Source organism: Clavelina lepadiformis, chromosome 9 (genome assembly GCF_947623445.1).
Source record: "Clavelina lepadiformis chromosome 9, kaClaLepa1.1, whole genome shotgun sequence".
Taxonomy (NCBI): Eukaryota; Metazoa; Chordata; class Ascidiacea; order Aplousobranchia; family Clavelinidae; genus Clavelina; species Clavelina lepadiformis.
Genome location: NC_135248.1, coordinates 3,199,363 through 3,209,011, shown reverse-complemented (window position 1 = coordinate 3,209,011; position 9,649 = coordinate 3,199,363). Strand labels below are relative to the sequence as shown.

Sequence of the window (9,649 nt, the reverse complement as noted above, 5' to 3'; positions counted from 1 at the left end):
CGAGTTCAGCGTTTCATCCATCACCCCAAATAAAGGTTCTCTGGCTGGTGGAACAAGAGTAGCATTAACGGGATCTGGTTTTACCCACAATACCGCCGTTAGTATTGATGGCGTCACGTGTGGTGATGTCAGTCTTATGTCAAGTACCTTATTGACTTGCGTCACCCAACCTGGGGGAATGACCCACACCGTGACAAATACAGGCTCACATCCAAGTTAGTAATTGTTTGAAGATAAGTTTGTAAACAGTTAAAATTTTCCTATGGCCTCATTCATTGTTGTTGATTAGTTTAATGACCACATCACAGTCGGGATAGGCGGCGCTTTTTATTTTTGATAGATTGATTGTTTCATTCAATATTATTATATGCGAAAACTGGTTTTACAAAAAACTGCTCAAAAATATTAGTAATTTAATTCTTGGTTCATCTATACTAGCATCTCTAATTTAGGCTAGTATCATCTCTAATATAAAACGATGCATCTCGTTTTCAACTAACAAGCACGACAACGTCATATTTAAGTAACGCTTTTTGATTAGCGCTGTTAATATTTTCCTTTTTCCTCTGCTAATGAATTGGATGAATATATGATGAATACTTTTATTAAGTTTTACATACAATCTCCTTAATGCCTACCCTAGTATTAGCTAGCAGTATTACTCAAGACAATTACGACCATTTGCTCGCAGCATATGGCAGGGGATACGCTTGGAATCCATCAACTGTAGTCATGAAAGTCGGCGATCTGTTGTCTGTGTATTGGTCTATATCGAGCTTGCTAGATGACGCAGTTATACGTCTTTATTCAACTAACTCACCAACGAACAATACATACGACGGCGAAGGATTTCAAGTCCCAGCATCTGGTGAAGGTAAATCGAAGATTTAAATTTCAACGAAAATTTAAAAACTAGCAATTATGTGTTCATGTTTGAAAGCTTTTACCAGGAGCAAGTTACTCTTGTGCAAGTGTAGTTTTGCTTGTAAAGTGCCTATTATTTAGTTTCAATACGATTGCGAAAAAGTCGTCCACTTGGATGTTTCACATGTAAATTGTAAGACATATACTCTGACTGAAACAATCAAAAGTGTTAGCTGTGATTACTGGCAATCGTTGTCACTTATGATGTAGCAAAGGATATGTTTAATGTTTAACTATTTACCAGGCCAATACCAATATCGCTTTAACAAAGTTGGAAAGTTCCATTTTGGCAGCGGTTGTGTTGATGGCGTGGCTTGCGAAATCTTCATGCGCCTCACTGTAGAGGTTACTGACGCCACCAACGAAGCTGAAAATGTTGTTGCCACTTTGGGTGAACATAAGGTAAGTCTTGAGGTAACTTTTTTGCGTTACATGAACAAGGTTTTTACAGCTTGGATTCGTAATTTAAGCACAAATTGTGCTTTTCGATTGATATGTGATTATGCGTTAGTAGTTAGATATAATTACTTGGATAGCGATTGTTTACAATAAATGGGAAAGTAAATATTTTGCTTTTATTTAACGGTGGTCGTTAGGCGTGTGAGTGTAATTATTTTCGTGCGTCAAAATCTCTCGCGTTCCGGTCACAGACATGGATTAATGCTTTTTTCTGTGGTATAGTCTCGAGCGTTTTCTAATTCGTCCTCGTAAAGAAATGTCTTGTGTAACGGAATACTTAACAACAAACGCTATATTTTTAAAGTGCAACTACAACTCGTATGAAGCTTGCATGTCATTAAACCATTATATAAAATAATTAGTTTAAATATGTAATAATTTTCGCATGAAGTAAGTCTGTCTGACAATGCAGTTACCGCCAATATTTTGTTTGATTGATTAACAATGTAGAGTTACTACTGTTAAGTTATATAACATAGCAAGAACAATGCTAAAATATCTTTGAATACACAGGCAAATTGTGCCTGCGACTTCACCTTTGACACTGCTGAAACCCCGATAGTTACCAACATTTCACCCAACACCGGTACAACTGCAACGACAATCACCATTCAAGGTACTGGTCATGAGTTAATAAAAAACAGTCGGCTGTAACATTACATGAAACCTTATTTGGGAACTTGGGAAGCTTGAATGGAGGTAGAAACCAAAGTTGCAATTCTGTTCGCAGGAACTGGGTTTTCGACTCCGACCACCGTAAAAGTAGGTGGTAAAACGTGTGAAGTCACTAGCACCACAGCCACTGCAATCACCTGCCAGATATCAGCATCAGAAGAGCTCGCAGTAGGTGGGTGTAATCGCTCCCAGTTTACCTTTCAGTTTTAGAACCTCACGATTTTGAGACCTTATCATTGTATTGTTCCTGCCAGGCGTCTACCACCCAGTTGTTGTTAATGTGAACGGAAAGGGTGACGCCCTTCTTCAGATGCAGAGTCAGATAAAACGCTCGTTTGCACTGACCCCACTAATAACCGGAATCTCACCCAACATAGGCTCGCTGGCTGGCGGAACCAAAATTACAATTCAGGTTGGTTGCCTGGCGACAATATTCACAGACACCTGCATTGTTCTTTCTATATTACGTTTCGATTTCATGACAGTCTCGATTTCAGAAAATTCATTTGCAATTTCGAAAACCTGCCTACGTCTTATTCCAATTGAAATAGTTTTAAAAATTTGTACCAAGCGAGTGTCAACAAGATGAAAGATTAGCATGCTTTGTTAGAATCAACATTTCGTCTTACGTGATTAAAGATGGTTATGATAAATTAATCTGTAACCACTATATGAAGATGCTTGTATTTACCGAGGATTTAGTTTAATCAACCGATTAGTTCGTGTGTGTATATGACGACCTTAAACGTTTTTAGGGTTCTGGATTCACCCACAAAAGCGTGGTAGTCATTACAAAACAACAGGAGCTTTGTGACGTAATTGAAGACGAGAGCACTTACACATCCCTTGTATGCATCACCCGAGCATTTATAGCGACAAAGGGAAACATTTCTGTTACTGTGGAGTGAGTTTTTGCTTATCCTTTAAGAAATTGTCTGCATTCACAGAGTGTAGCCTACGGTTAATTAAGTGCTTAGTGATATTGCAATTATTATTTTTTTTCGTAATTTATTTTCTATTGTTTCGGGAACGTATTAAACCTGGTTGGTCGATCTCTGTAGATTTACAATAACACGATTCTTCTTAGTACAAAAATAACTAACAAACATTGTTGCTTAAACACATTCTTACGCATATTTTAGCGTCTCCGATGCCCAATGTGCTGCTGGTGTCGACTGCTCATTCGAATTTGCTGACAGTGCAACTCCAGTTGTGACCGGTCACACCACAAACGAAGATTTCTCTGCTCTTTCGTTGACTTTAAATGGAACAAGTAAACTATCAAAGTTTTGTTTCATAATTTTACCTTCAGATGCTGCACACTCACTTGAAACCAAAAACTCCCGAGCTAATATATTTCTTGATTTTTTCGGATAGACTTCGGCATGGACACGTCAGCAGTCACCGTAACATTGTCTTCTGGAATGATTATGACGTCATGTACAATCACATCTGTGACGGACACACAAATTGAATGTGATCTCGTTTCGAGACTTCCTGTTGGCGCAAATAAGATATCTGTTTCCATATCGGGAGCAAAAGGTTAGATGAATTTTCCATTTTCAAGCGAAAACATCGATGTGTTATTTTTTAAGCAAAGTTATAATATGGTGAAAACAAGTTTATGTATATCAGTATATAAATATACATTGTGTCAGAATTTTAATAACTCATGTCACGATAAATATTAGCTTACTTTGGGTCGAATATATGAAACGAACCTTATAAATGTTTTTATCAATACTGTAACAATTAATTTAAATCTGGAAAGGTTTCGCGAGATTTAACGACCCCAGTCACAAGGATGTTGTTAGTCCGAACTCAATCAGCGATCTGACTCCCGAAACCGGTAGCGTCAATGGCGGCACCACCTTGACCATTACCGGTAGGTGCCGTGATTTAAGATTGTTTTTATGGACTTCCTACTTTCATTATTATCATATTTTGGAACATTGATATGCATCTACGAGAAATTGACCAAACATAACATAAATAGCGTAACAGCTACTGACTCCGCATTGCATCAGCATACTGTAAATTTTATTGTGTCATTATTTGTGCTTTATAAACTGAATATTGAACAGATTTTAAAAGACATTTTATTTCTCGCAGGAAACGGTTTTGTTAAAGATGACGTTACCGTTCAAGTAGGAGGAGTATCTTGCGTCATCACTGACGTAACCTTGAGTAAAATTACCTGTACAACCGGTGCACGCGTGACTAGCGCAGTAACCGTAGAAGTGGTGTCAAACGGAGTGACGTACCCAACTGTAAGCTACGAATATTCAAACGCGGCGACCCCAACCATAGCCAATGTGTCTCCTGCCACAGGTTTGCTGCATTCAAATGTTCTGAGAGTTCAAACTATTTATCTTATTTTTTAACTAACTGTGAACAACTCGTTTAACCTGTTGCTGTCCAAATGACTATTTTGCACAACGCGTAGTGTCCCTTGGTTTCGTGAAGCAACCTTTAACATATTCTGTTTGGGGGTTTAGGGGCCGGAGGCGACTCAATAACTTTATCTGGAACCCAATTGGGCAATGTTGTTGATGACGTCAGCGTCACAGTTGGTGGTATCGAGTGCAGTGTGACGTCAGCAGGTGATACCTCACTTGAGTGCACACTGGGAGATCGTGAGGGTGGTCATGCCATCATTGAGGTAAATGTATAACAAAGCAAAAATAAATAATGGCTTAATTAGTTGATTTCTTTAATAAATGATGTGTTTGTTAATGTAAGTTAACGAATGTCAACTGCAGCTATAGTATGGAAGCATATTCCCTGCTAATAAAGTTTGCCTTCGAACCAAACAGGGTAACTTTTAACTTTATTTAAAATAAGTAATCGTAATCTGTGAACAATAAACAGCTTCAATAAATAATTTGCAAACCAAGTCTGTAGTCTCCCATCTGTCACTTCTTAACAAGATTAAAATCCTTTACGAATTTTCTGTTCCATTTGTATTGCAAAACTGCATCGTATTGTTAACTACATGCGATACACAGGTCATTGTTACAAGCTTAGGATTAGCAACGGCAAGCGAGTCAATCTTATTTCGGTATAATCTTCACGTACATGATTTCTCACCCACAACAGGTAAGAATTAAGAAATGTCAATTTCGGTTGTAAATTCCTCAATACCGTATCCAACTCGTCCCTAATTTGTCGCGAAAATCTTCTCCAACACTATTTAGGAAGCTACGGCGGCTCACAGTTGGTCACCATTGACGGTGCAGGCTTCTCGAACCACACCATCGTCCACATATGTGACCTACCATGCACTCTTGAAAGCAGTAGCACCACACAGATCACTTGTCGTACATCTGCCAACCCGGATTATGTGGACAGTAAGAAACTTTGTTGTTTGAAATCTAGCGGCACTTACTGGATGTTAAAATGTGGAAATGAGGAAGATTTAGAAACTTACGAGCAATTTAACTCTTTTCAGAACACTTAAAATTGTTTTAGTTGTTGTAGTTTTTTCTCAGTGTTGTTTAAGCTTTTAATGTCATTATTCGTTACTATTTCAGGTTCTAGTTCGACTACATGCGAGGTCAAGGTCACCAACGAAGCTCAAATGGACGACTCTGCCATCACAGCTGGAAGTAATTATACGTACAGTGGGGCCCAGACTCCGACCATTACTGGAGTCACTCCTGGTCGCGGTGGAACTGGAGGAGGAACGGAGATCACCATCACTGGATCGGGATTCATGTAAGTAATGAGGAAGTGTCGAGTTTCGCTGGATGATTTTCTTGCTTTTATGTTTTGGAGAGTTTACCTCAGTTTATTAGTTTTTCTAATTTCACTCCGTTGTAGCAGTGATCGCCACATTTTTTTCCCTCTCGAAACAAACTAATAGTTCTCAGTATGATCTGTATTGGCTGAACGAACTAAAATCTTGTGGAAACTATGTTTTTGTAATAACATGTGTTTACTGTTTGTGCACGGTCTTCAATAAAGGGTTTCATCTGGATGGCGTTTAAAATTTTGCCTAAAAAATATCTGAAAATTCGGCCAGAAATTATAAATAGAGTAGACGAAGTACGAACGACGTACTACAATACAAACGAAGCTACCGTGTATAGATTTAATCAGGGATGTATAGTGAGTTTGAGCAATTTATCATTATTCCGACGTTGTAACAAATTTAGCCTTTACACGTTCTAATCAGATCCCCAATTATTTTATAAAAATTTTGTCAAAACGCAATGAAAAATGGTTTAATTGTTCAAATAAAAATAGAAAAATACTAAAATTTACGGAAAAAGTACATGTTTTAAATATGATATGAAATGATATGATATGAGATGATATGATTTGATATGATATGATATGATAACTGTAATGATTTTCAAGGCTATATGGCTGATCTATAATTCCATATATACTGCATTCTTCTTTTGCCTCCAATCTAGGCTGGGTACTCCTTTAACGGTCTCCATTGATGAAAGTGATTGCGTAATAAGCGATTTCAACGACACAAGCATTAGCTGCCGGACCTCATCTCATAAAGGATCTATCAAAACTAAGGTAACTTATATTTATAAATACTCAATAACTTATAATTACTTTAAAATTTACTAAGTGTTGCCGCCTCAGTTACAGTTATAACAATGGTTTCCGTACTTGGGTGTAAAACAAACCGAAACCGTGCAATCAGTTTTTAGAAATAAACCTGTTGTTGTAAAACGATTTGTTTTAGGTGACCGTGCGAGTCGGGGAGCTCGGTATTGCGACGCAAGATGGCGCGGATTACTTCTACATTGATCGTTGGTCGTCTGTATTCACCTGGGGTGGTGATAGTTTGCCAACAGATGAGGATTTCGTAATTATTCAGGCGGTGTGTATAGAAACTTGTTGTATCTGGTATTTTTTATTTCTTTAAGTTTGTAACGTAGAAAGTCCGAAATAAAATCATCGATTTTATCGCTTGTTATACTTCATACAATTAACGATGATCGTTAACCTCAAGAATTCTTGGACAATGTTTCCAGGGACAAACAGTCTTGCTTGACACGCACACTGCAGTTTTGAAAATGTTGCTCATCGACGGTGGAGAGTTGATCTTTGACGAAGCCGAAGATGCAAATGTATCGTTAAGTGCAGAAAATATCCTCATCGTTAACAACGGACGTCTTCAGGTTGATTTGCCGCTACCGTTTTATTCTATAGGCGGTTATCGCATGGCATGCTGCGGCCCTGGGGATCATAATTGTCGTCGTATAGGTTTTATCCAGTAGTACGGTTGTCGACATTTCTATTGAAACGTCATTAATTTCAAATGTTTACAATTACCGTTATATCTATTTAGGTTGGTACCGAAGCGGAACCTTACAAAGGCAAGGCCGAAATTGTCATGTACGGTCACTTGAGGTCACCAGAGCTGCCGATTTATGGAGCCAAAACCTTGGGTTTACGAAGTGGAACCTTGGACCTACACGGACGTCATATTCTCAACCCTTGGAGTGTACTTGCGGCAACCGCCGATGTTGGAGCCACTCAGGTTATCTTTAGCTTTCATTCTTTTCAAAAATAAAGTTATCGTTTTAGCTTCACGCGTTTTTTATTCTACTTCTGGTTTCTTTGTTAAGGTCTGTATAGTCTCGGAGTACTATACCATTTCTCTGGGGTATCTAGAGCCTTTTTAAGTCATTTTCATGAGTCCTCTTTGGCTTACCAGTAGTGTAGTTTTTTCGGGATTACCGTGTGATTTTCCGAGTTACTTTCAAGGTCTTTCTGCAGCTTGGCCGGTTGGCTGCCACGGTAGTTATATGTCTGCTAGACCTTATCTTGTAGCAGTGGCAAGCTTGCGACAACTTGTAAGTTGTAGAACTGATTGTGCCGCAGAACAAGGTCATCGGTCGAAAGCGCTTCAATTTAAACTCCTCTTTTAATAAGGTTACTTCAGAAAATAATCTATTTCTGTATCAGTTGTGTTCTCCAGGATTTCACTGATGCTGCCATAGGCTTGTATGGACTTGCTGCTTTCAAGTATCCTTTCATGTCCTTAACGCTGCTTGTCGGAAATTTCCAGTTGTTCTTACAGCGTTTGCTGTACTTCTAGGCTTTTCCTAGCTTTAGTGTTCCGTATTACTAAAGTGCTATTACCTTACTATTCTCACAAGCTGTTAACACATTGTATTTATTTTAAAATATAGTTCCGTTTTTCTTGGTATTCCGCGGTTTGTATATAATTGTATTGGTAATATAAGAGAAATTAATTTTATCAGATTACCCTGACACTGCCGGCGATCAACTGGCAGGTTGGTGATGAAATAGTTATAGCGTCGACTGGAACTCGTCATTCACAGAAGGAAAATGAAAAAAGGAAAATTTCCAATATATCGCCAGGTAACTATATAAAATATCCAATACAGTTCTTATGCCATGCGTTTGAATATGAAGCCCTTTTTTACGTCAAACAAATCGTTAACTGAACCGACGCTCCTCACTTACTCTGCAATCATTTTCAGCTAATCTTGCACTGTCTACAATCTATATTCATACTAACATTGAACATATTAAGTTAGTATTTGACATATGTAAGGTCAAAATATGACGAGCGTTAAAGTGTTTAGAATTTATAGTATGAGGGACTAAGGGAAATTATGTAGCTGTTTTCACTCGCCTTCTGTTTTCCAGATCTCCTCACTATAACAATGGACTCTGCGCTTGAATACAAACATCTTGGTGTAACCGAAGTTCTCGCCGATGGAACAGAAGTTGAGTTTCGAGGTACGACTTGAATACTTACGTCATCATTCGTGTTTAAAAAAAATGAATTATAAGAATCAAAGATCCATGATGTAAACCGCCGCTTATTTCGCCAATATTCTCAACACAGCGGAGGTGGGCCTTTTATCGCGTAATGTCGTTTTCCGTGGCACCAACGACGTGGCGTGGAACGATGAGATAGAAGCTTGTGAGGCAGGTTTCCAGACTGGACAATTCGCCACGCAGACATGCTTCCAGGTAAGTGGTTACTTTTTCAATTTTTGGACACGTTAAAAATAACCCAATGCAGCCATTGATTCAATAACGTGTAATTTTTCAGTTCATTTCTCCGCTGTTTCACAATGAACATGATGTGATGTATAATAATAACAAACAGTTTACCTTTTTTGTGTTTTATTGTTTTGTCTGTTTCAAAAAATTTCTCAACATTTATAATCTTGCTTAATAGATAGATTTCATTCTTAATAGATTTCATTACTCGGAGTTGGCGTGGTTAAAGACAACGGAATGTAACAGCTGGTCACTTTTTGATTTAATTCGTTGCGATGTTTTGCAACATCCTATAACGACGTTGCTTTGTACTCATTTTTAACCTTTTTATTTTCATTATGTTTTTAATACCCAGGGAAGATTCGGTGAAGAAGAAGGATCAGATCAATTCGGAGGATCTATCTTTATACATTCCAGCTTACCCAACTCTGATGAGATTGAGGCGAGGATTGAAAATATTGAAGTGACTTATGTCGGGCAAGCCTTCCGCTTGGGAAGGTAGAAATATATGTCAGCTTTGTTTTATAGTTGGAAGAGATGAACTAGAAATATTAGAAATCGTAAATCATCAAACAGTATA

The 9,649-nt window shown here is 38.1% G+C and overlaps 1 protein-coding gene across 7 annotated transcripts in view; it reads left to right on the top strand.

Moving 5' to 3' along the window:
- The first annotated feature begins 3 nt into the window (after nt 1-3).
- Nucleotides 4-9,649, top strand: part of LOC143471128 (fibrocystin-L-like) — a 28,770-nt gene continuing 19,124 nt past the window's right edge. For 6 of the 7 annotated variants that reach the window (XR_013119487.1, XR_013119488.1, XM_076969504.1 and 3 more), the window contains exons 1-23: nt 4-215; nt 692-874; nt 1,169-1,326; nt 1,897-1,999; nt 2,114-2,230; nt 2,313-2,470; nt 2,814-2,962; nt 3,201-3,331; nt 3,436-3,600; nt 3,830-3,943; nt 4,171-4,389; nt 4,557-4,720; nt 5,067-5,157; nt 5,256-5,408; nt 5,592-5,775; nt 6,480-6,594; nt 6,767-6,904; nt 7,059-7,205; nt 7,376-7,572; nt 8,300-8,415; nt 8,707-8,799; nt 8,909-9,036; nt 9,425-9,567. Coding sequence is in view for 5 of the 7 variants with exons in the window: in XM_076969504.1 (XP_076825619.1) it covers nt 137-215; nt 692-874; nt 1,169-1,326; nt 1,897-1,999; nt 2,114-2,230; nt 2,313-2,470; nt 2,814-2,962; nt 3,201-3,331; nt 3,436-3,600; nt 3,830-3,943; nt 4,171-4,389; nt 4,557-4,720; nt 5,067-5,157; nt 5,256-5,408; nt 5,592-5,775; nt 6,480-6,594; nt 6,767-6,904; nt 7,059-7,205; nt 7,376-7,572; nt 8,300-8,415; nt 8,707-8,799; nt 8,909-9,036; nt 9,425-9,567 (3,245 nt within the window). In the remaining 2 variants the exon portion in view is untranslated. Of the gene's footprint in view, nt 216-691; nt 875-1,168; nt 1,327-1,896; nt 2,000-2,113; nt 2,231-2,312; nt 2,471-2,813; nt 2,963-3,200; nt 3,332-3,435; nt 3,601-3,829; nt 3,944-4,170; nt 4,390-4,556; nt 4,721-5,066; nt 5,158-5,255; nt 5,409-5,591; nt 5,776-6,479; nt 6,595-6,766; nt 6,905-7,058; nt 7,206-7,375; nt 7,573-8,294; nt 8,416-8,706; nt 8,800-8,908; nt 9,037-9,424; nt 9,568-9,649 lie in introns of all 7 variants that reach the window. The other variant, XM_076969505.1, reaches the window with a different exon arrangement.